General features: G+C 39.4%; 1 protein-coding gene across 1 annotated transcript; it reads right to left on the bottom strand.

The window, feature by feature from the left end:
* Nucleotides 1-537: 537 nt before the first annotated feature.
* Spic (Spi-C transcription factor) lies at nt 538-25,792 on the bottom strand. The gene is made up of 6 exons (XM_047549804.1): nt 25,650-25,792; nt 18,378-18,467; nt 16,805-16,905; nt 15,273-15,385; nt 12,587-12,695; nt 538-965 (listed from the first exon to the last, which is right to left on the bottom strand). The coding sequence occupies exons 1-6, from the start codon at nt 25,790-25,792 to the stop codon at nt 538-540; spliced, it is 984 nt and encodes a 327-aa protein (XP_047405760.1).
* Nucleotides 25,793-26,124: the final 332 nt, after the last annotated feature.

The raw sequence follows: 26,124 nt of genomic DNA, 5'->3' as shown, positions 1-26,124 counted from the left end.
ATCATTTGAAACAACAAAATCGTTGGCAAGATTTCCTTATGTTAGTATAGTTTACATGCTATTTGATAAAAGATAGCTACAAGGCAGTTAATTTTTTTTCAGTGCAAAGTTAATTGAATAATTTAAGTTAATTTTTTTTTCCCTCTCTCTTTTTTCTGTCCCTCAGCAACTTCTGTGGAGATTGGTTCTAGGATCAGATACCAAAATCCTCAGACACTAAAGTTCCTTATATAAAATAAGGTAGTATTTGCTTAAAAGTGAGGAACATCCACTCAAATACTTCAAATCATCTCTAGGTTACTTATAATACCAATATAAAATAAATGTTATCTAAATAGTTATTACTGTATCATTTGGGGAAAATAACAAGAAAATAAGTTTGTACATGTAAAGTACAGAAACAATTGGTTTTTTCCAATATTTTCCACCCATGGATGTGGAACCTATGGAGATAGAAGACCAACTGCTTTAAGAGAAAAATCCTGAGGCTTTGTAGGGTTGCCTGAAGCCAGGCAGTGGGGAAGTGAGAGAGTATATTTAGCAATCAGGGTAACTTAGCTCATGGTAATTGGCATGTGCACAGTTGAAATTGGCATTCCAGTTATTTAAACTGAGATATTCTGGATCAGGTTGAACAGACTGTGAGTAGAAGATCTCTTTACCCAAGAAATGAGGTGGAGAGAGTCTTTGGAGAATGGCCTCGCTGAACTGGTAGGTGAGCTTCCTCCGGATCTTGATGATTTCCCCAGTTCTTCCGTAATTCCTCAGGGCTCTGGCCATTTTCTGATAAGTCATGGTCTTCCGATTGCCTTTTCTTTTCCCCCAAAGTTCAGCAAGTTTTTCTTTGTTTTTTGATACAAACTGAAAGATGCCTTTGTTTTTATCTACCCACTGAATACAAGATGCCATCTCGGGACTGCACAGGGACTCGTGAAGGTATTCAAACAGCCTGAGCTTCTTCCTGCCTGCAATGGAGACAAAGAGCATCAGACTCCACCATGGCTGTTCCCAGAGAATCTCCTCAGAAGGATTCATGGAGTAGATGTAGAATTAAAAACCGAACTGGGATTGGTTTTCCTCCTCCTCCCTCTTAGAAATGCATTTATGGTATCATTTTATAGGACTTAAAGGTCAAAGATCTATTTGGCCTATTGAAGTTGCAACTGGACCTTCTCTTGCTGTGCAAATTGTCAAAAGATCTGTACCATCATTTGCTGGAATAGGGAATCCTGGAGCCTCTTTATTTGGGGCTCCATTTGTTATGTGATCTTTCTTCACAGTTAAATCATGACCCCTTGGTTTTATGTCATGTTAAATTTTCTAGAGAACAACAAAACTGGGCAAAATGGAGAGCAAAGTTCAGTGTCTTTAAAGAGATGCTTTAAAAGCCTTTTCTGGAAAGCATGACATTTTAAAGGATCTTTATTCAAATGAGGTAAAGGATGTGACTGTACTTTATAACATGAAAACAGATGCAAATAGTACTATTAGGGGAATTAGTCATAACAACTTAGGTGAAGATGCTGACTCTGGATTTAGTTGCACAATGACTTTAAAAATCTAAAATAGAGCCTGGTGAGGTGCTGCATCCTGCAATCCCTCAGCAGCTCCAGAGGCTGAGGCAGGAGGATGGAAAGTTAAAGGCCAGCCTCAGCAACTTAGCGAGACCCTAAGCAACTTAATGAGACCCTGTGTCAAAATAAATAATAAAAAGGACTGGGAATGTGGTTCTGTGGTAGAGAACCCCTGGGTTCAATCCCCAGTACAAAAACAAAAACAAAATACGTAATAGAAAAAAACGGGAGCAGAAATGCCAAAAAATATTTTTATGCCACTATTCAAGAACAATGACAAAAGGTATTGCGATTTCTCTGTTGCCATGAAAGCTAATGGTACTACCAGAGTTTATCACCTTTCATGAAGGCAGTCATTTATATTTCAAAACAACTTGACAGGAAAACGTGAGAGAATTTCTCTTTTTTGTGTTTCAACTGATAAAGAGTTCTTTGACCTAACAGAGAACTAGGAAAGCAAAGGTGATAGCTTGTTTTGTGACTTCTGAATTAGCCTGTAACTATCAGCTTCCATCAGATCCATCAGTAGTTGAAAAAAAAAAAAAAAACCCATGAACAAATTCCATTTTCCCCTTGAGGACGTAAAAGAGTTGATTCCCAACTCCTTTAATCAGTCTCTGGGGAGTAAGATTCTTGCATCAGTCATCACTCATCCAAAAGCCACGAACCTTTCACAGAGATTATCATTTGCATTATATTATTTTGAATTGGTGAATTGAGAAATGCAAGGGACTTACCAAAAACACATCATGAATTCAAGTGCCAGCTCTAAGTAAGACACTTCTGTCTCTTCTCCAGCTATCTTGTGGGTCTTTGTTGAGATCATTATCTTCTAAAATTAGTTCTCAACTTTTGAAAAATGTAAAAAAATTCATTCTTTGAAAATAGGAGGCTGGAGTCACTAGAATTATAGGCAGACACCTATAATTCTAGTGACTCCAGAAGCTGAGGCAGGAGGATCACAAGTTCAAAGCCAGACTCAGCAATTTAGTGAGGCTCTAAGCAAAATAAAAAATAAAAAGGACCGGGGATGTGGTTCAATGGTGAAATGCCCCTGGGTTCAATCCCCAGGACACACATTTTTTTTTTTCCAAATAAAAAGGATCAAAAGTGTGAACTGAAACTAAAAATTCTAGCATATTCTAGACACTTCTAGAAAATGTTTTTCTTATTATTATTTTTTTGCATATATAAAAGTGCACATCACTTAAAAGTTAAAAAGGGGATCATATTCTTGCACTGTTTTTCAGGAAGTAATGTATTATTTTTTTCTTTCTTTTGTGTGTGTGTAGAGGTACTAGGGATTGAAACTGGGTTGCTTTACCGCTGACACTGAGCTACATCCCCAGCCCTTTATTTTTTTGTTTTGAGATAGGGTCTTGCTAAGTTGCTGAGACTGACCTCAAACTTAACAATGGTCATGCCTTAGTCCCAGAGTGCTGGAATGGTGTGCACCACCACATGCTGCTAGAAATTAATGTCTTAAAAACTCGTAGAACAATATAGAGATTAGCTAGCTACAGGTAGGTTAAATACCAAATGGGTGACCATAGTGAATTGCTTCTGGATATAGCTGAGAAGAGAATGAATACTTACTCTTTACATACTTGTGAATTGCTCGAATTACAAAAATTTAATAGCCATTATTACTTTTGAATTATGGAATCAAGATAACTAAAATGTATTTTAGAGTATTTTTCTGTATCAATACATGAGGAATGCCTTCAAGCCTTTTAATAATTATATATGTTCCACTTTATGGGTGTACGAATTTTCCTTCTAAGAATAAACACCCAAAATACTTTATAATCTCATTGCATTTCAAATGTATGCCTATTTCAAGTGAAAGACTAAGATAATGGTAGGTGATGTGTCCTCTACGGACACAGTTCCACAACACAGAAGATACTGGTTTCACGCTCTAGAGTTTGTTTTTGTTTGATTTTATATATTATTCTTTACTGAGTTAGAGTATTATTGGGTATTTAGAATTTTATGATTCTAGGGTATAGTATATTGTGTAATTTTAAAAATATGTATTCATGTAAGTCAAACATGGTGGCACATGCCTGTAATCCCAGCTCTCAGGAGGCTGAGGCAGGAGCATCATGCATTCAAAGTCAGCTTCAGCAAGTTAGTGAGGCCCTAAGTAACTTAGAGATGGGGATGTGGCTCAGTGATTAAGTGCCCGTGGGTTATATCCCTGATACAAACAACAACAACAAACCCAGGCAATTTAGCAGGACCCTGTCTCAAAATCAAATTTAAAATGGATGTAGGTCAGTATTAGAGCACTCGCCTAGCCTGTGTGAGGCCCTGAGTTCAATCCCTTGTATGTTCATTTAAAATAATGTATCATGTTGGACAGGTGTGATGTTGCATGCCTGAAATCCCAGCAACTCAGGAGGTTGAGGCAGGAGGATCACAAGTTTCAGGCCAGCCTCAGCAACTTAGTGAGGCCCCAAGCAAATTTGTGAGACCCTGTCTCCAAATAAAAAATAAAAAGGGCTGGGGATGTGGTTCAGTAGTTAAGTGCCCCTGGGTTCAATCCTGTTATAAATAAGTAAATTAATTAATTTGATTAAATAATGTATAATTTTTAAAATTGCATGAGCACAGTGGCTCACATCTATAATCCCAGCGACTCAGGAGGCTGAGGCAGGAGGATCACAAGTTCAAAGCCAGCCTGAATAACTTAGGAGGCCCTCAGCAAATAGCAAGACCCTATCTCAAGATAAAAAATAAAAAGGGGTGTGGATATAGCTCAGTAGTAAAGTGTCCTTGGGTTCAATGACTTGTATCCCCACCCAAAAAAAAAAAAAAAAAAAAAAGTATCGTTGAACTGGGATATATCTTATGCATCTCAGTATCTTATACTTCAATAGAGGTGAGTTCCCAATTTGTTAAAGATTACACACAACATTGTAATGAACATCCTAACACATACACCCTTATGTGGAAATTCTCCACACTGCTGGCTCTGGGCACAATGTTTTACACAGGTTTTCTCATTTAATCTTACATCATCAATAGAGTTATTTATTTTTTGAATAAGGAAACTATGGTAAAGAGATTAAATCATTTGTTCAGGCTAACACAATTAATATAGACCTACACTCGACCACTGAGTTAAATAGTGCCAAACTGTCAAAAGGCATGAATATTTAAAAATTTCATAAGTATCGACAAATTTCCTTCCCAAGCTTTGCACCCGTTTATACTCTCCAGTACAGCATGAGAAGGGGTGTGGTCCCTATCTTAGCCAGTAGTGGCTGCTGCCCTGCTGTGACATTTTGCCAAATGATTATATGAGACCATCATCTTAATTCTACAAATCATGATTTCAAAATTATGAAATATTAAATTAATGGAGGCTGGGTTTGTGGCTCAGAGGTAGAGCACTTGCCTAGCATGTGTGAGGCCTTGGGTTCAATTCTCAGCATCACATATAAATAAATGAATAAAATAAAGGTCTAGGGGGGATCCAAGATGGCTTACTAGAGGGAGGCTGCATTCCTTGTCACTCCGTAACTCTGGTTTCAAGCAGAGGATATCTGTTTCTTGGTGAGGCAGTTTTTGCTGCTTATCGATTCCCCGGTGTTTACCCCATTTGTCTGCTGTGATCACCTGCAGTCTGCCAGCATATCGACGCCTTTGTTGAGTGCAGATTGCTCACTGTCAGGCACCTATCATCCACCATTTACCTGCCTCTCGCCTGTCCATCGCCTTGCCTGCCTTACACCTATCCATTACCCAGCACACGAGGTTCACCTCCCAATAGTCCGACATCAGTCAGCAAACTGATCGCCGACCGCCAGTGGAGCACCAGCTGCCTGCTGTTGCCTGGAAGTTCACTGTTACAGTACCTGCAGGTTTGATTACACGTGGCTGCTGCCATTTTGAGACAACAGCCAGGCCCTGTAGGACCCCTGGCTGGACTGACTGAGCCCCATCTCCAGGATCCCTCAGCCCGATTGATCACTCCCTGCCTCTGGGACCCTCACATCAACTGCTCACTGCCGCCAGGACCCCCAGACCAACTGACTGCACCCTATCACCAGGACCCCAGACCGACTGAATGCACCCGGCCTTCAGGATTCCACAACCACAAACACACCGGACCTCAGGACCCCTGCCTGACCAACCACATCCTGCCTCCAGGACCTCCAGCTGACCACGGCCACACCCTGAGCTGCAGCTCCCCATTTGCCAACACATTTTGAAGCCAGAGTGGCCATCTTGGATAATCCTGGAAGCCATTGCAACGATCTTTAGGTGGGGCAAATCCCATCCTGGGATGCCTGCTGGAGACTTGAATCTCATTGTCAGGTACCTCTCATGCATCAGGCTACTGAACACTGGGAGGTTTCATTACTCTATGACTGTTAAACTGTAGATTTTCTTTTCCCTCCTTATTGAAAAAAATTTAAGTTTTTAGGGCTGGGGAGACAGCTCAGCTGGTAGAGTGCTCGCCTCGCAAGCACAAAGCCCTGAGTTCGATCCCTAGTACCACAAAAAAAAAAAAAAAAAAAAAAAAATTAAGTTTTTATTTCTTTACTTTTCTTGCTCTCTTTTCCTTTTGTTTACCTGTTCCCTCAGAGTCTCTTTCTCCCTTTTTTTGCATGCTAACATCCAATTTCTTTTGATTACACTCTCACCCTTTCTATTATCTAGAATTTCTGTATATCCTTTTCTTATCCCATTAACAGCCACATTTCTACATTCCTCTGCATCCTCTTTGTCCTCCATTAGAAACTACAGACCTTATTGCAAATCTGTTTTATTGAAGATAATATTTTAACTCATTCTGTTTATTTTGACAATTTTGTCATTGTCCTCATAGGGGCTATTTGGTCTAGGATTGCATAGTGTCTGAATTGGGCACTGCTAATATTGATCTCCCCTTAAAGAAAGGGTTTCGGAAACCTATAGGGCCACAATAAGCCTATAGGGGGAAATCTGCAATACCCCAGATCTACACTGCTAGAGGGGAAGATACAGGAACAACATGAAAAAACAAAGGAAGAAAATGATCCAAACAAATCTAGATTCTATATTAATAGAATCCAATGACAGTATATTAGAAGAAATGTCAGAAAAGGACTTTAGATTATACATGATTAAGATGATTTGTGAAGCAAAGGATGAGATAAGAGAGCAAATGCAAGCAATGAATGATAATACCAATAAGCTGAAAGAGCACCTGCAGGAAGCAAAAGAGCATTTCAACAAAGAGATAGAGATTCTCAAAAAAAAAAAAAAAAAAAAAAAAAAAAAAAAAAACGGAAATCCTTGAAATGAAGGAAACAATAAACCAAATAAAAAACTCAATGGAAAGCATCACCAAAAGACTAGACCACTTGGAAGACAGAACCTCAGACAATGAACACAAAATGTTTAATCTTGAAAATAAAGTTGCCAAACAGAGAAGATGGTAGGAAATCATGAACAGAATCTCCAAGAACTGAGGGACATCATGAAAAGACCAAATTTAAGAATTATCAGGATTGAGGAAGGCACAGAGATACAAACCAAAGGAATGAACAACCTATTCAATGAAATAAAATCAGAAAATTTCCCAAGCCTGAAGAATGAAATGGAAAATCAAATACAAGAGACTTATAGAACAACAAATGCACAAAATCACAACAGATCTACACCAAGGCACATGATAATGAAAATGCCTAATATTCAAAATAAAGATAGGATTTTGAAGGCTGCAAGAGAAAAGCATCAGATTACATATAGGGGGAAACCAATACGGATAGCAGCCTACTTCTCAACCCAGACTCTAAAAGCTAGAAGGGCCTGGAACAACATATTTCAAACTCTGAAAGAACATGGTTGCCAACCAAGAATCCTATACCCAGCAAAACTAAACTTCAGATTTGAAGATGAAATAAAATTCTTCCATGATAAACAAAAGTTAAAAGAATTTACAAATAGAAAGCCTGTGCTACAGAATGTTCTCAACAAAATATTCCATGATGAGGAAATGAAAAACAAACAATGTAGGTCAGCAAAGGGAGGAACTACCTTAGAGAAAAACCACTGAAAGGAGAAACCAAGTCAAGTTACAAACCAGAAATAAGCCAAGTGACTGGGAATACAAGTCATATCTCAATAATAACCCTGAACATTAATGGCCTATCATCAATCAAAAGACACAGACTGGCAGAATGGATTAAAAAGAAAGACCCAACAATATGCTGCCTGCAAGACACTCATCTCATAGAAAAAGACATTCACAGACTAAAGGATGGGAAAAAACCTACCACACACCTGGGCTCAGTAAAAAAGCGGGGGTTTCCATCCTTATATCAGATAAACTGGAGTTCAAGCCAAAGTTAGTCAGAAGGGATAAAGAAGGACATTTCATACTGCTTAAGGGAACCATAAATCAGGAAGACATAACGATAGTAAATATTTATGCCCCAAACAATGGTGCATCCCTGTATATCAAACAAATCCTTCTCAATTCCAGGAATCACATAGACCACAACACAATAATTCTGGGTGACTTTAACGCACCGCTGTCACCACTAGATAGATCTTCCAAACAAAATCGAATAAAGAAACCATAGGACTCAATAACACAATCAATAACCTAGACTTAATAGACATATATAGAATATTCCATCCATCAATGAGTGGATTCATTTTCTTCTCAGCAGCACATGGAACCTCTCGAAAACAGACCATAAGTTATGCCACAAAGCAGCCCTTAGGAAATGCAAAAAAATAGAGATACTGCCTTGTGTTCTAACAGATCATAATGGACTGAGAGTAGAAATCAATGACAAAATAAAAAACAGAAATTATTCCAACACCTGGAGACTAAATAATATGCTATTGAATGAAACATGGATAACAGAAAACATCAGGGAGGAGATAAAAAAATTCTTAGAGATCAATGAGAATGATGATACAACATATTAAAATCTCTGGGACACTATGAAAGCAGTACTAAGAGGAAAATTTATTGCATGGAGTGCATTCCAGAAAAGAATGAAAAGTCAACAACTAAATGACCTAACATTATAGCTCAAAGCCCTAGAAAAAGAAGAACAGAATAACAGCAAAAGTAGTAGAAGACAGGACATAATTAAAATCAGAGCTGAAATCAATGAAATTGAAACAAAAGAAACAATTCAAAAAATTGACAAAACAAAAAGTTGGTTCTTTGAGAAAGTAAACAAAATAGACAAACCCTTAGCACACTAACAAAGAGAAGGAGAGAGAAAACTCAAATTACTTAAATTCGTGATGAAAAAGGAAATATCACAACAGACACCACTGAGATACAGAACATAATGAGAAGCTACTTTGAAAATCTGTATTCCAACAAAATAGAATCTACCGAAGACATTGACAAATTTCTAGAGACATATGCTCCTCCCAAACTGAACCAGGAGGACGTACACAATTTAAACAGATCAATATCAAGCAATGAAATAGAAGAAGCTATTAAAAACCTACCATCCAAGAAAAGCCCAGGACCAGATTCTTAGCCGAGTTCTACAAGACCTTCAAAGACGATCTCATTCCAATACTTCTCAAAGTATTCCAGGAAATAGAAAAAGAGGATACCCTACCAAACTCATTCTATGAAGCTAATATCACTCTCATACCCAAACCAGGAAAAGACACATCAAGGAAAGAAAATTTTAGACCAATATCCTTGATGAATATAGATGCAAAGATCCTTAACAAAATATTGGCAAACCATATCCAAAAGCATATTAAGAAAACTGTGCACCACGATCAAGTGGGGTTCATCCCTGGAATGCAAGAATGGTTTAACATCCGTAAATCAATAAACGTAATCCATCATGTCAATAGACTTAAGGATAAGAATCATATGATTATTTCAATTGACTCAGAAAAAGCGTTCGACAAAATACAACACCTCTTCATGCTCAAAACACTAGAAAAAATAGGGATAGTAGGAACATACCTGAACATTGTAAAGGCTATTTATGCTAATCCCATGGCCAACATCATTCTTAATGAGAAAAACTGAAACCATTCCCTTTAAAAATGGGAGCAAGACAGGGATGTCCTCTTTCTCCACTTCTATTCAACATTGTCCTCGAAACTCTAGCCAGAGCAATTAGGCAGACTAAAGAAATTAAAGGAATACGAATAGGAAAAGAGGAACTCAAGCTGTCACTATTTGCTGATGACATGATTCTCTATTTAGAGGATCCAAAAAACTCCTCCAGAAAACTTCTAGACCTCATCAATGAATTCAGCAAAATAGCAGGCTATAAAATCACACATAAAAAAAAAATCACACATAAATCTAAAGCATTTTTATACGCAAGCGACGAAACAGCTGAAAGGGAAATGAGAAAAACAACTCCATTTGCAATAGCCTCAAAAAAAATAAAATACTTGGGAATCAATGTAACCAAAGAGGTGAAAGATCTCTACAATGAAAACTACAAAACATTGAAGAAAGAAATTAAGGAAGACCTTAGAAGATGGAAAGATCTCCCATGTTCTTGGATAGGCAGAATTAATATTGTCAAAATGGCCATACTACCAAAAGTGCTATACAGATTCAATGCAATTCCAATTAAAATCCCAAAGACATACCTTACAGAAATAGAGCAAGCAATCATGAAATTCATCTGGAAGAATAAGAAACCCATAATAGCTAAAACAATCCTTAGCAGGAAGAATGAAGCAGGGGGTATCGCAATATCAGAACTTCAACTATGCTACAAAGCAATAGTAACAAAAACGGCATGGTATTGGCACCAAAATAGGCAGGTAGATCAATGGTACAGAATAGAGGACACGGACACAAACCCAAATAAATACAATTTTCTCATACTAGACAAAGGGGCCAAAAATACGCAATGGAGAAAAGATAGCCTCTTCAATAAATGGTGCTGGGAAAACTGGAAAACCATATGCAACAAAATGAAACTAAACCCCTATCTCTCACCCTGCACAAAAAACTCACAATGGATCAAGGACCTCGAAATCAGACCAGAGACCTTGCATCTTATAGAAGAAAAAGTAGGTCCAAATCTTCAACATTTCAGCTTAGGATCAGACTTCCTTAACAGGACTCCCATAGCTCAAGAAATAAAAGCAAGAATCAACAACTGGGATAGATTCAAACTAAATAGCTTTCTCTCAGCAAAGGAAACTATCAGCAATGCGAAGAGAGAGCCTACAGAGTGGGAGAATATCTTTGCCAATCATACTTCAGATAGAGCGCTAATTTCCAGAATATATAAAGAACTCAAAAAACTCTACACCAAGAATACAAATAACCCAATCAACAAATGGGCTAAGGATATGAACAGACGCTTCACAGAAGAAGATCTACAAGCAATCAACAAACATATGAAAAAATGTTCACCATCTTTAGTAATAAGAGAAATGCAAATCAAAACTACCCTAAGATTCCATCTCACCCCAATTAGAATGGTGATTATCAAGAATACAAGCAACAATAGGTGTTGGAGAGAATGTGGGGAAAAAGGTACACTCATACATTGCTGGTGGGGCTGCAAATTAGTGCAGCCACTCTGGAAAGCAATGTGGAGATTCCTTAGAAAACTGGGAATGGAACCACCATTTGACCCAGCTATCCCACTCCTCGGCCTATACCCAAAGGACTTAAACTCAGCATACTACAGAGATACAGCCACAACAATGTTCATAGCTACTCAATTCACAATAGCCAGATTGCGGAACCAACCTAGATGCCCCTCAATTGATGAATGGATAAAGAAACTGTGATATATATATATATATATATATATATATATATATATATATATATATATATATATACCATGGAATATTACTCAGTCATAAAGAATAATAAAATTATGGCATTTGCAGGCAAATGGATGCAGTTGGAGAATATCATGCTAAGTGAGATAAGCCAATCTCAAAAAGCCAAAGGACAAATGATCTCACTGATGAGGGGATGATGACACATATAGGGGGTGGGAAGGGGGTGGGAAGGGGGCAAGAATGGAGGAAGGAGGGACTCTATAGAGGGATAAGAGGGGTGGGAGGGGTTGGGGGGAGAAAAAAATAACAGAATGAATCAAAAACTATTACCCTAAGTAAATGTATGATTACATAAATGGTATGCCTCTACTTCATGTACAAACAGAGAAACAATATGTATCCCATTTGTTTACAATAAAAATGAATTTTAAAAAATCCCTAGTACCCCCCAAAAAAATAAAATAAAATAAAGGTCTATCAACATTTAAATAATTTTTTTGATTATTTTGGAAATTTTTTTCCAGGAAACCTAGGTGAGAAATAGATTTCTTTTTCCTTTTGGGGGGGGGGCAGTGCTGGTGATTGAACCTAGGGCCTTGTGCTGGCAAGTCAAGCACTCTACCAACTGAGCTATATCCCCAGCCTCATCTTTTCCCTTTTTTTTTTTTTTTTTTTTTTTTCTTTCTTGATTGATTACTGGGAATTTGAAACCAGGGGCACTCTATATCCCCAGTTCTTTTTTTTTTTTTTTTTTTTTTTTTTTTTGCAGTGCTGGGGATTGAACCCAGGGCCTTGTGCATGCAAGGCAAGCACTCTACTGACAGCTATCTCCCCAGCCCTCCCCAGTTCTTTTATTTAAAAATTTTGAGATATAGTCTCATTAAGTTGTCCAGACTGGCCTCAAATCTGTGATCTTTCTGCCTCAGCCTCCTGAGCAGCTGGGATTATAGGAGTATACCACCACATCTGGTTTAGCGTTCTCCTATCAATCAGAGTTAAATTATCACTATTGTAATAAGCGAATTTTTATTTTTTACTACATGGAGTCTCTTTATGTTGTCCAGGCTGGTCTCAAACTTCTGAACTCAATCAATCCTCCACTTCAGCTTCCCAAGTACAGAGACTACAGGCTGGGTATAAGAGAATATTTTGCAAATACAATTTTGAATTCAGATATAAAAATTTATTTAAATCTGTCATGACAACGACCTGATTACCATACCTGTGTAAGGAGTGCTATATCAACTTACCTTTTCCTCCCTTCTGCTGGAAGACAGCAGGTTCTATGAACTGATTTTCAGTTATGTTCTGCAGAGGTTGATGAATATTTCCTTCAAAATAGAAGTCTGCAGCACTGTTCTATGTAAATAATACAACAGAATGTTAAGTGAGAACTTCTCCTGTGACCCCCAATTGGTGACTAAAGTCAAAAGTAAGGAGCAAAAGTCATGCTAAGAATCTCTCAAATTCTAAGAGGTGCTACCCTCAGCTGCAGCCAGATAGCACCCATGAAAGAATAACATCAAACTAACATAAAGAGAGGACCAAGGGATGGAGGTTAGTCTTTGGCTTTATGAGGAGAGTTTCATGTCCTTTCTCCCTGTGAGAAAGAGAGGGGATTGTTTCACTCCTTCCCTTTCGGAATGCCCAATGAGAATGAAAGATCAAAAATAATAAGTTTGAGGTGTCAGAAAGATGGTCTCTTTTTTTTTTTTTTTCTTTTGGTACTGGGGATTGAACCCAGAGATACTTCACCACTGAGCCACATCTCCAACCCTTTAAATATTTTGAGACAAGTTCTTCCTAAATTGCTGAGGCTGGCCTCGACTTGTAATCCTCTTGTCTTGGCCTCTGGAGTTGCTGAGATTATAGGCATGTGTCTTTAAATCCTTTGTTGGCTACCAATCTGGGCAAGAGGAGATAAGAGGATAAAGATGGCAGCCAAGGGAGGGTAGATTCAAGAGAAGGGACAGGAGGAAGCAGCCCGAGCTCCTGCCCTTCCATATGGCAAGGATATGTGGGTCTAGTGAAACACAGTGGAAAGGGTTGGGCTTGACCCATCTTACCATACCCCACACAGGAGGCTGCCCAGCAGGCAAGGTGTCCCCAACCACAAGTGGCTGTGCAGCCCATGCTAGGGGTTTGGAGTTGAACTGGAAGTAGGAAGGCTGTGTTTAGTAAATAAAAATATTAGGCATTCTGCATTTTAGTTGGCAACCCTAAGTGGAAGTAGAAAAGGTTAAAGTAGCAAAGGTTAAGTGTCTTATGGAAAGGTCCTACAGAGCAATTTATAGGGACAGAAAAGGGACATTGGACATAGTGTAGTTGAAGGTAATGACTGAAGAAAAAAAAAAAAAAAGATTTCACCTTTAGACCCCACCTTTATTAAGACTGCTTGTTCAAACAGCTGCATGAAAGAAACAATGGAAAAGAACACATAAATGGCAGGGCATGCCGCAACACCTGTGATCCTGGTCACTCGGCGTCTGAGGCAAGAGAATTGCAAGTACAAGGCCAGTCTGGACAATTTAGGAAGACCTTGACTCAAAATTAAAATTTTTTAAAGAAGGACTAGGGATATAGTTCAGCGGTAGAGCATCTTGGATTCAATCCCCAATGTCATGAAAAGAACAACAACAACAAAAAAAAAACAAACACATGAATGGAAAGATGGTGGGGACATCTCCCTTTTCAAGTATGCTACTAAAATAGAATTGAATTGGTCCAATACGTGTAGCCAGCTCAGGAAAGAAAACAGAGTAAGAGCAAGAGCATACAAGACTGTAAGGAAAGCCTGAAGGGGAACTTGGAGCCCTGTGCAGTGGTGCATGTCTGTAATCCTAGAGGCTAAAGAGGCTGAGGCAGGATCACAGGTTCAAGACCAGCTTCATCAACTTAGTGAGGCCCTAAACAATTTAGGAAGACCCTACCTCAAAATAAAAAATAAGGAGACCAGGCATCATGGCTCATGCTGTAATCCCAGTAGCTGGGGAGACTGAAGGAGGACGACTGAGAGGTTCAAAATCAGCCGCAGCAATTTAGTGAGGTCCTAAGCAACTCAGTGAGACCCTATCTCTAAATGAAGTATTTTAAATTCAATTCCCAGTATCCACACACAAAAAAAGGGGGAAGTTTGGGTCTTGGTCTTGTCTTTTTAGAGGAATCATATGTTTTTGCAGTTCTCCAGATGGACGAAGGAGAATCAGCGATATGAGAACTCTAAAAACACCTCCTCTTTACAGAAGTCATTCAGACCAACGTGAGGCAGAGTATAGAACAATGGCAAAGGGTAGCTTCCTTCTCAACAGCACTGGGGCTGATCCTCCACATTGACTGTCAAGTTCAGGTCACAACTGATGGCCCTTAGTATTTTCTTCTTCGTTACGGTGTGGATATGTGTCTCCCAAAAGGTCTTGTGTGAGAGACAATGCAAGATGGTTTAGAGGTGAAATGATTGGGTTATGACAGCCGAGACTAATCAGTGCGTTAATCTCCTGATGAGGATTAACTGGGTGGTAACTACTGGCTGCTGGCTGCGGCTAAGGGAAGTGGTCATTGGGGGCGTGGCTTTGGTTTGTATATATGGTGAACTGGGCTTAATCTCCCTCTCTTCTTTTTTTCTCTCTGCTTCCTGGTAATGTCCCGAGGGGCTTTCCTCCACCACACTCTTCAGCCATGATGTTCTGCTTCACCTAGAGCCACGAGGGATGGAACCAGTCTTCTATGAACTGAGACCTCTGAGGCCAGGAGCCCCCAAATAAACTTTTCCTCCTCTAATTGTTCTTGTCAGTGTTTTTATCACAAGAACAAAAAAGCTAAAACAGTAGTCAATGCTGTCTCTAAACTGGTGCTCAGCTAGCATGTGCCAAGTGGAGACTGACACAGATAGGAAATTTGCCTGTAACTGAGGTGTGTTCTCTTGATAAAGATACTCACTATCACGGTTCTCCAATTATAGACAGGTTCCTCTGTAGGAAACACTCCATAGCAGCTGGAATTCCCTCTGATGTGAGGACAATGGTTAATGAAAGCCAGGTAATTTTTGTAATCTAATTTAAAAACAGAAAGGAAAGTCAAAATTTACATATATACATTTATTTGTTTTTATAGATGTGATGTGTGTGTGTATGGACAAGCAGCCAAAGCATACACATGTGCTTATATATTCAATTTCTACCTCTGTGGTTTTCTTACCACTTTGTACTTTCCCTATGGTGTTAATTCCATTATGCAAGAAGTGTACTTTCTAACAACCCATTTCTCTTTCTAGAGCAATGTTCCATGTAGCCTGAGACACCACAATTTCTTTTATCTTGGAACCCTCTGCAATACCCTATACAAATTCGATAGGCAACCTTTTGCATCTTATCTACACTAGATAGTCTGTCGGGGGGAAATACATGGTCCAAATAGACCATCTCTATTTGGATGGGTGAAAGGTGGGTAAGAAATTAAAACAATTAGAAAGTCTTCTGAGTAATTAAAATATCGACTAGATTAATAAGTCCCAATTAGGCATTCTTTTTTCCTTGCTCATTTTTACAGTACTGGTGGTCAAATCCAGGGCCTTGCGTGTATCAGGCAAGTGTTCTACCACTGAGCTGCATCCTAAGTTTCTTTAAATTTTTTAAATTGTGAGCCTGGTACAGTGGTGCATACCTGTAATCTCAGTGACTAGGAAAGCTGAGGCGGGGCTGCAGATGTAGCTCAGTGGTACTGTGCTCCTGTCAGGTCTCCTCAGTAAATGGAATTACAAATGTGCACCAGACATTCTTAACAATAGGTCGTTTTATGTATTTGTATTCTTATGTGGAATGCCATTCTCTATATCTCTGCATTTTTGTATGTGAGACTTGAAATTTATTTAGATTAGATAACCCTGGATATGCTTTGCATTCATTAAAAATTAATCCTAGCCGGACAAGGTGGAACACGCCTGTAATCCCAGTGGCTTGGGAGGCTGCGGCAGGAGGATTGAGAGTTCAAAACCAGCCTAAATAAAGGCGAGGCACTAAACAACTCAATGAGACCGTGTCTCTAAATAAAATACAAAATAGGGCTGTGGTTTTGGCTCAATGATTGAGTGACCCTGAGTTCAATCCCTGGTCCCCATTCCCCTCCAAAAATTAATCCTAGATGCTTTTAGATGAAAATTGTCTTCCCAGGTTGTGGGCACAGTTCAATAGTAGAACACTCTCCTAGTAGGTGTGAGGCCCTGGGTTTGACCCCCAGCAGTGCAAAATCATCATTATTGTTGTCATCATCATCTCTATTCTGGGCTGTTGTTTTTGTTTTTGTTTGTGATGCTGTGGCTCATATCCAGGGCCTTGAACATGATAGGTAAGTGCTCTACCACTGAGCTACCTCCCAACCCCCAGCCTCTGATCATTACTCTTATTCTTACATGTGTATGTAACCAATCGACCATGTGACATATCAGCAGAAAAGAGTAAGTAACTTATCTTTACCTGGGGAGTACTGAAGATCTCCGGATGAATGCTGCCTTAGTACTTCAATAGCATCTTCAAAGGCTTGACCCAGCTTGTCTTGCTCAACAGAAGTCTGTTGGAACAATGGCAGAAGGTTGGAGTTGTGAAATTATACACAGAGTTAACTTTCCTGATATAAAATGGTATTTTCAATCTCAACATTACTGATATGTTGACTGTCTTTGTTGTGGGGGGGTCTAACTTGTGCAGAGGATGTAGAGAAGCATGCACCCCCGGCTCTGCCCACTGGATGCCAGTAACCCTCCCATAGTTGTGACATTCAAAACTATCTCAGTTGAGTGCAGTGGTAGAAACCTGCAACCTCAGCAACTCCGGGCAGGAGGGTGGCAGGTTTGAGGCCAGCCTCAGCAGTTGCTCAGCAAGATCCTAAGCAACTTAGTGAGACCCTATCTCAAAAAATAAAAAGAGCTGGGGAGGTAGATCAGTGGTAGAACACCCCTGGGGTCAATCCTCAATAAACAAACAAAAACCCTGTCTCATATCACCAAATGTGCCCTTGAGGACAAAGTCAATCCCAGGTGAGAGCCACTTCTCTATAGTATAGTATTTAAAGAAGAGTGTTAATCCTAAAGTATAGCATTTAGCAGTCTTAAAAAATTTTAGCAAGGAATTAGAATTTGGGAAGCTGATTTAGGAAAAGAGGTCAACAAAATCAAAATTTAAAAAGAAAAGCAGGAAAGAAGGAAGGAAGGAAAAAAGTGGTCAAGAAAACCATGTTAATGGAACAGAATCATGGATCATGATTTGAAAATGAATGTTAATTTCTTAAGTATGTCCAAGATCTGAAATTGCTTTGCAAACTATTTATTATTTAACAAATTTAATGTGATCGAATTATTTTGTTTTTAAAATGGAGAGTAAAGATTTAAAATGTCAACTTACCATGTTTCCTTAATAAGTGATGATTCTGAAAAAGTTAAATATTTAAAAAATTAAGCATTTCTAATTTGGTTCTGAATTAAAAGATCTTGTTTAAAAATACTTTCCAAAAATGTCATATAAACCAAATACCATCTGAATTCTCTTTGAGAATTTCCTACAAATAGTTCTTTTTACTTTTCTATCATTACAACTTTTTAAATGTGAAAATAGCTGAATAAGAGTTAATTGCCCACACTGTTTCACTGATAAAAGAAGGTAGAAATAACCAGGGATATGTTTTAGGTATTTTAAGTACTTCAAAATCCTCTTAAACATTTGAGTATTTGAAAATTTTGAAAATTAAAATCCTGTTTATCTTAGCACAGCCTTCTTTTATAACAGGGGACTTTTAAAAAACCTTTTCGCCTTCTGAAAGTCTGACAAAAGTCATCTCTTTTTCCCATGACAAATGGATTTACATTACAAATAGAATTTAGCCAATGAAGCCAATTCACAGATCTCTTGAATCCTAGGTTATTTTACAATATTTATTGTTTTATCCCTTTAAATGATTTAGATTTTGCTTTAAGTTAACAATTATCACACACATCAATGCTTAAAATGCTTTTTAACTCGACTTTCTGTAGAATGGCACAACAAACCAACCTACCCAAGAACGTGTAGTTTGGTGGGCCCAGCACAGCCTATAACTTCAGTCAACAAATCCAGCCACTGTTCATGCAAGTTCCTAGCATTTTTCCTGCAAACACAATAAGTTTATTCTTTAGTATTTAATACTAATACAACAAGACACTGTAATTTAGGGGATGCCAATATTACACATATCCATAACATGTCAATACAATGTGTCAAACAATAAAATTCTATTCAAGAGACTGGTAGAGTGCTTACCTAACATGTGTGAGGTCCTAGGTTCCATCTCCAGCACGGTTAAAATAAAATAAAATTCAATTTTTAAAATCACTGTGTCATGTCAATTAAAAGAAGATATAAACAGAAAAATCCATAAATCACTGCTTGAGCTATGGTCTTTAGTGGATATTACCAATAGTGTATAATTTTTAAAAGCTGTATCAGTGACTCTCAGTTAGTTATGCCCTGACTCCTGAGCACTGAAGTACTGAATATTGCATTTTTAATTAAATACTTAAATAAACTTGCTGTCTTTCACTAAAATACTCCAGAAGACTAAGACTATCACGACTCTTAAAAGTAGCAAACCCAAAGGAAAGGAAAAAAACCTTGAAAACATTATTGATCACTTCAATGACTTAATTTATCTTGCAACTTAACAGGCAGATGATAAGACAATAGGCTAAGAAACACTTTTTCAGCCAAAGGAGAAAAATGGACAGTTGTTACAAGGTATTTTGAAAAACGCAAGCTGAATACTTACCAGGAAGACACTTCAACCCTTTATGAAGACATGCCATTAATATCACAATTGTCAAGATATAACTACCAAGAACACACTGGCAGAGTTGCATTAAATAGCTGTTTTTAAGGAAGTGCTACAAAAGGGGATTTTTTTTAAAAGACACAGTGCCTTCAAAATTTCTATTTCATGCTATGTCCAGTAGACAGACACCAGGGGCTGTTATTTTGAAGAGGCACATAACAGTTTGCATCTTCTGGGCCAAAAGCAAATCAACCATGAGCAAGTTCACCACAACCCCATGCAACTTCTATGACCTGTTTAGTCCCACCAGAAACCTCTGACCTACACATCTCTTATCTATTCTTCTCTTATTCACCTTTTAAAATTTCTTTCTTTTTTTGTACCAAGGTAAACCCATGGGCACTTAACCACTGAGCCACATCTCCAACCCTTTTTATTTTTTACTTTGAGATAGGGTCTTGCTAAATAGCTTAGGGCTTCACTAAACTGCTGAGGCTGGCCTCCCAACTTGTAATTCTGCCTCAGTCTCTCAAATCGCTGGGATTACAGACTTGCACCACCTGGCCTGGCTAAATTTATCCTACTTCTCTTCCATTTCTGGGCTCTGTACTGTCTTTCCTTCCTGAACTGTGAAAGCCTGCACTCTGGCCTCTCCCAGTCAGTCTGCTTTCTTCTAAGCCATGTTACATACAGCGCCATCCACTGATAGCCTTACTTAGGAACCTCAGGGGCTTAGAGCTATTCCTAACCCTGGCATCCAAGGCTCTTCATGGCTCTCCTTAGCCTTAAGGATGTTCATTTAAGAGGGAGTATTGGAGCTAGGCACAGAGACAAGCATCTGTAATCCCAGCTATCCCGGAGGCTGAGACAGGAGAACTGCGAGTTCAAATTAAGCAAATTAGGGAGACCCTGTCTCAAAATTAAACAATAAAAAGGGATGAGGGTCTAGCTCAGTGGTAGAACCCTGCTGGGTCCAGTCCCGAGTCCTGCGGGTAGGGGAAGATGGAATCCAGGTCAGCGTCTTCCCTCCACTCCTGGATTCAGAAAAGCCTCAGAAATGGTTAGGAGGAGCACATGGGTGACATTTGGTTGGACGTTCCTTGGAGTTGCTCTCTTTGCAGTGTAGGTTCAATGATCCTAGTCTGAAGTTGTATTTGGAATGGCTTCTGGTGGTTCTGATGGAAAATTAAAGGGTGTTCCCTCCACTTCATCCCCAGTCCCCCACTGCCCATTTATGTTACCTGTGCGTAAGAGTCCAACGTAGCGTCCAGCTGCACAAGGTGTAAGTTGCCTTCCTTTCTTCTAAAACATGCGCGCATCCTCCTCACCTAGACGCCAGTTGACCATTTTAATAGCGTCAACATTTGGCCGGGGGGGAAACGCCTAAGAGTTTTTGGTAAACCCTGTGGGTGGGGACAATGAGATGGGTGTGTGATTTCAAAGCTGCCAGTGATTTTGTGTTTTGCTTTGTTTCAACTAGAGCTCAACTTTGATATGGGACGATTGTTCTAGGTTCATTACTTTTCTGAGTCAATTTGTTATGCAAATGTCAACACAAAGCCCCTCTTCTGAGATGCAAATATTATCACAACAAATATAAAACTCTAATGGCTGATCTCGTTTTGTTTTCAATCTGTTCCAGCCCCAGTGTCTACACCCTTTTTTAAGACACCTTATTTCATTTGGTTCATTCATTCAATAAGTATAGATTTCCAAGCTCTCTATTCTGCCAGGCATTGTCCTGTGTCCAGGAGCCATAATCCTGAACAAGTTCTAGTGATAAGAAATTACTTTTAAAAAATAAACCCACTAGCCACATGCACAGTAGCACATACTTGTAATCCAAGTCATACACGCCTGTAATCCAGTAGTACACACCTGTAACCCAGCAACTCTGGAGGCTGAGGCAGCAGAATCAGAAGTTTGAGGCCAGCGGAGGCAATTTAGACAGACCTTCCGCTAAATTTTAGTGAGATTCTGTCTCAAAATAAGAATCACTGGATGCAATGGTGCACATCTGTAATCCTAGTGACTCCAGAGGCTGAGATAGGAGGATCTCAAATTCAAAGCCAGCCTCAGCAATTCCGTGGGGCCTTGAGCAACTTAGTGAGAACCTGTCTCCAAATAAAATACAAAAAAGGAATGAACGCCTCTGGGTTCAATCCCTGGTACCAAAATAAATAAATAAATAGGACTGAGGATATAACTCAGTGGTAAAACAACCCTGTCATCAGTACAAAAATAAATAAATAAATAATAAGTAAATAAATCACAGTAGAGAAGTGTTTGATAATTACGAATGTTGAAAAAAAATAAAACAGAGAAAGATGACAGAGTGTATGGTCCTAATGAATGACCAGGAACAATCTCTGAGGGGGAATTTATGTGAACTGAAATTCAAGAATAAAAGGAATGAATGAACAAAAAAACTGAGATGCAAAAAAATCTGGGATCACCTCTGGGCAGAAGAAACAGCAAAAAGGAAGAACCTGAGATGAAGATGCGTCTGGTTTACTAATAGCATAGGCAGAAAGCAAGCCAGGGGGCCAAGAGGCAAAGATACAGAAGGAGGCAAAATGAAGATGAACACCACTTTTAAAAAATCACTTATGGTAGTGGTTACCTGCATAGCCCCATTTCACAGATGAGGAATCTAAACTAAGGCTTAAAGACTCTCATGATTCTTCCTAAGGTCTAGCTGCTAGTGAGAAGTGGGCCGTGTGGGTTCCACAGATCTGGGTCCCTCCAACTTCCTGTGCACACTTGAAGCCCTGGAGTCCTGTGGCTGCAGCCTGGGTTGCCTCCGTGCCGAGGGCAGTCCCCGTGGCACTCCACACATGCTTCACATGCTACAGGCTTGGCAAGTATTTGAAATGAATGGAAACTTGCATTTCCCCAAGTGGCGTCTCCAGCGTTTTATTCTGCAAGAAGTTTAATAAGTAGACCCTAAGAAAGTGCTGAGCGCAAGCCAGGGTAACTACCTTAGAACTTCTTTAGTGAGACGGATGAGGATGTTGGATGCGTTTGGAAGCAACCCTGTATTACAAATGAGACAGAGAAATGCTGCTCTTGGGTGTTTTTTTTGAGGGGATGGGTACCAGGGATTGAACTCAGAGACACTCAATCACTGAGCCACATCCCCAGCCCTATTTGGTATTTTATTTAGAGACAGGGTCTCACTGAGTTGCTTAGCGCCTCACTTTTGCTGAGGTTGGCTTTGAACTCTTGATCCTCCTGCCTCAACCTCTGGAACTGCTGGGCTTACAGGTATGCACCACCGCACCCGGCCTCTTGGGTGTCCTTGTAGGGCTAAAGTATGGGGATTTTTTATTTATTTTTTCAATGTGAAAAGATGACACAATATTCCTCCCAGCATTTTAGAGGTCAAGGAGCTAGAAGTTTTTTTCCTGGGAAAATAGCCTCAGCATGCTCTCCACCCCCAAAACTGCCCCCAACCCCACCCCCACCTCACCCCCACCCCTGTATGCTAGGCACGTGCACTATCACTGTGCTATGCCCAAACCTTTTTTATTTTTTTAAGCTTTTTGAAGCTGGGTGTGGTGGCGCACGCCTGTAATCCCAGCAGTTTGGGAGGCTGAGACAGGAGGATTGCAAGTTCAAAGCCAGCCTCAGCAATTTAGTGAGGCCCTAAGCAATTTTGTGAGACCCTGTCTCTAAGTGAAATATAAAAAGGGTTGGGGATTTGGTCAGTGGTTAAGCACCCTTTGGGTTCAATTCCCTGTACCTAAATAAATAAATTAACTTTTTGAGACAGGGTCTTACTAAATTGCCCAGTGTATCCTCAAACTAGGAATGCTCCTGCCCCAGACTTCCAGGAAGTTGGATTACTGAGATTACAGGTAAGAGCCACCATGCCTATTTCGGTACATTATTTCAGGTGAACCATGTCTGTAAGGACCACCAACTCAATTTAGGAGCCCTTTGCAATATTGTATTATTTTATTTATAAGAACTGACTGTCTCTGAGATATTAGCACCAACACACACACACACACACACACACACACACACACACACACACAGCACATCATTTTGGGAGGCGGTGGCAGTAGCATCTGGACCCTAATATTGCCCTCAAATCCAGAAATGAGCTGAATAAAAGGATAAGAACTCTGTAGAAATGATCCCTGATTGACAGATTCTTGTTTGCAGAAGTTCATTGTCCTCGGTGGCAGATGAGATTATTTTAGTAAATCTTAAGCAACAGATGTGCGGGTGTCCAAATCATATGGTGCCAAGCTTCAGGTGGAAGATTGCATTTGCTGAGAATAGGGAACTGCAGAACCCTGGAAAAGGGAGACTAAGTTCAAACTCTTGTTATTCTTTGCAATTTCTATTTAAGTATCTCAGTTGTATAGGGGATTAAAGAACTGGGTCTGAATCTTGGCAAGATATCTGGAAACCTCAGAAGCAAATGATGATGATTGCAGACTTGGAAGAAGGTGCTAGAAAGTGCCTCATGTTAGAGTAGGAGAATGCAGAAAACCATAGAATATGAGATACATAGCCAACCTTCACCCTCATTTTAATAATTACTTATAGTAGATTATACTTTGAAATTTATTGACACTTTTTTGTGGTCCAACATGGGATCTATCTTGAATGAATGTTTATTTGCACTAGAAAGCATGTGTATTTTGCAGCTGTTTTGGGTATTTTCTGATAACTGTCAATTAGATCCCTTTGGTTGGTAATATTCAAATCCTCCATGTCTTTATTGATTTGTTTTGTTTTGTTTGCTCCTAGAGATTAAACCCAGGAGTGCTCTATCACAGAGCTATATCCACAATTCTTTTTTATTTTTTATTTTGAGACAGGGTTTTGCTAAGTTGCTGAGTCTGACCTGGAACTTGTGATACTCCTGTCTCAGCCTCCTGAGTTACTGGGATTACAGGTGTGCACCACCAAACCAGGCTCCTTTCCAATTTGATGGTGTATGTATGCAAGTTCTGTCAATTCCTGAAAAGTTAAACTCTAACTCTAATAGTGGAATTTTTCTATTTTCCTCTTTAGTTCTGTCCATTTTTTCTTTCATGGATTAGATGCATACTCACTTAGAATTATTAGCTTTTATTAATGAATTGAGACTTTTGTTGTAAAAATTCTCTTTCCAATAAGCCCCCTTGTCTTGAAACTTTCTTATCATTGGTGTTTGCATGATATATATTATTATCTTAATGGTACTGGGGATTGAATCTAGGGTGTCATGCATACTAGACTAGTGCTCTACCACTGAGGTACATCCCTACCTCTTTTTTGAGAGGATATGGGGGTTGAACCCAGGGATGCTCTACTACTGAACTGCATCCCCAGAACTTTATTATTTTTTATTTTGAGACAGAATCTTGTTAAGCTGCCCAAGCTGGCATCAAACTTGTCATTCTTCTGCCTCAGCCTTCCCAGTTGCTGGGATTGCAGGCATGTGCTACAAAGCTCAGTTGCATCGTATATATTTTTACTATTGTTCTGTACAACTTGTCTGTGTCTACACACACACACACACACACACACACACACATTTACTTTTTGGGTGCCAGGGATTGAACCATACACATGGTAGACAATGTGCTACCACTGAGTTATACCCCCTGTCCCCACACTGCATCCTTAATTTATCCCAGTCTACTTGAGTAATATTACACCACTTCTTGTATAAAACAAGAACTTCCTTGCAGGATAATTTCATAAATGACCCCTCATCTTTGTGTTACTCTCACCATATATTTACTTCTACATATGTTATCAGTTTTTTAAATTCACAATTATACTGTGAGGTGGTATTATCATCCCTGAGTTCTAATGGTGGTTACATACCTCCTGTGTAAACTTGAATAATTAATAAGTAATCTGTTTCCTCCTCTGTAAAATGTGGATAAAGATTTTACTTACTCACAGGGTTACTATGAAACTTCTCTGAGTAAACCCATGTAATATCTTTAGGACAGTCCTGGAATTTAACAAATGCTTGACAAAGGTTAAGTCTTATACTTACTCCTATTTCACAGATGGGAAAACAGAGGCTCTGGGAAATTAGGTAACAGTACTCAAGGTCACACATATAGTAAGTGGTAGAGGTGAAGGTTTTCAAATCAGTTCTACCTAAGTAATCAAGGGCTTTGAGCCATTTAACCTGACTTTGCCTCCTTATCTACGGACTGAGAAGGAAAACAAGAATCTGATAACAATGGCCTTCCCAGGCCTGGTGGTGCACTCCAGCATCTCAGAAGGTTGAGACAGAAAGATCGCAAGTTCAAAGCCATCCTCAGCAACTTAGTGAGGCCCTAAGCAACTTAGGGAGAGACTGTTGCAAAATACAAAATTAAAAGGGGTGGGGATGTGGCTTATTGGTAAAGTACCCCTGGGTTTGATCCTCAGTATCAAAATGAAGATTCATAGTAACCCTGTGGGTAAGTGATAATAATGGCCTTGTCTTTGTTACAGGGTCTTAAGAGACAATGCGCGTGAAGAATAGTGAGCATGCACCATGAGAACTTCTCTCACATCCTGGGACCTGAACACTGGCTGTGAGCAGCAGAGCCAGTACTCAAACCACCACCCAGCTCCACAGAGAAATGTGACACATTAAACTGATCATCACGGTCTCCATGGAGGTGGTGATTAGTCATTCCTGCGTTCTGAACCATGGCTGATTGTGTGCACGTGGGCTCTCTTGTCCTGAAACAGACTCTGCCGACCTACTGAGGGACCTGATTGCACTCTAGGCGTGGAGAGATGAGCTAACCCACAGCCGCATTTTCTGTACATCTTTACCCAAAATCTGAAGGACAAGTATGTTTCTCCGCTTCAATCCTTGTGGCTTCAGAAGTTTCTGAACCTAAACCATTTATCAGCCTGGGAAGGGGAAGAGGAAAATGACTATTCTCTCCTTCTCTTAATGGGTTCATGATTTCTATTTTCACTTTCTAGTTTACTAAGAAGATAGTCCTACAATTGGTTAGAAATTTTTTTTCCCAGC

Source organism: Sciurus carolinensis, chromosome 4 (genome assembly GCF_902686445.1).
Source record: "Sciurus carolinensis chromosome 4, mSciCar1.2, whole genome shotgun sequence".
NCBI lineage: Eukaryota > Metazoa > Chordata > Mammalia > Rodentia > Sciuridae > Sciurus > Sciurus carolinensis.
Note: the sequence above shows the minus strand (reverse complement) of the source record. Positions and strands in the feature narration are given on the sequence as shown.

Excerpts from the sequence above, each read along its gene's own strand:
- Spic (XM_047549804.1), bottom strand. The coding sequence starts at position 25,792 with ATGGTTCAGAACGCAGGAATGACTAATCACCACCTCCATGGAGACCGT. Across the intron at positions 15,386-16,804 it reads AGATCTTCAGTACTCCCCAG|ATTACAAAAATTACCTGGCT; the intron begins GTAAAGATAAGT and ends TTTTTAAATTAG. Across the intron at positions 12,696-15,272 it reads ATAATTGGAGAACCGTGATA|AACAGTGCTGCAGACTTCTA; the intron begins GTGAGTATCTTT and ends TTATTTACATAG.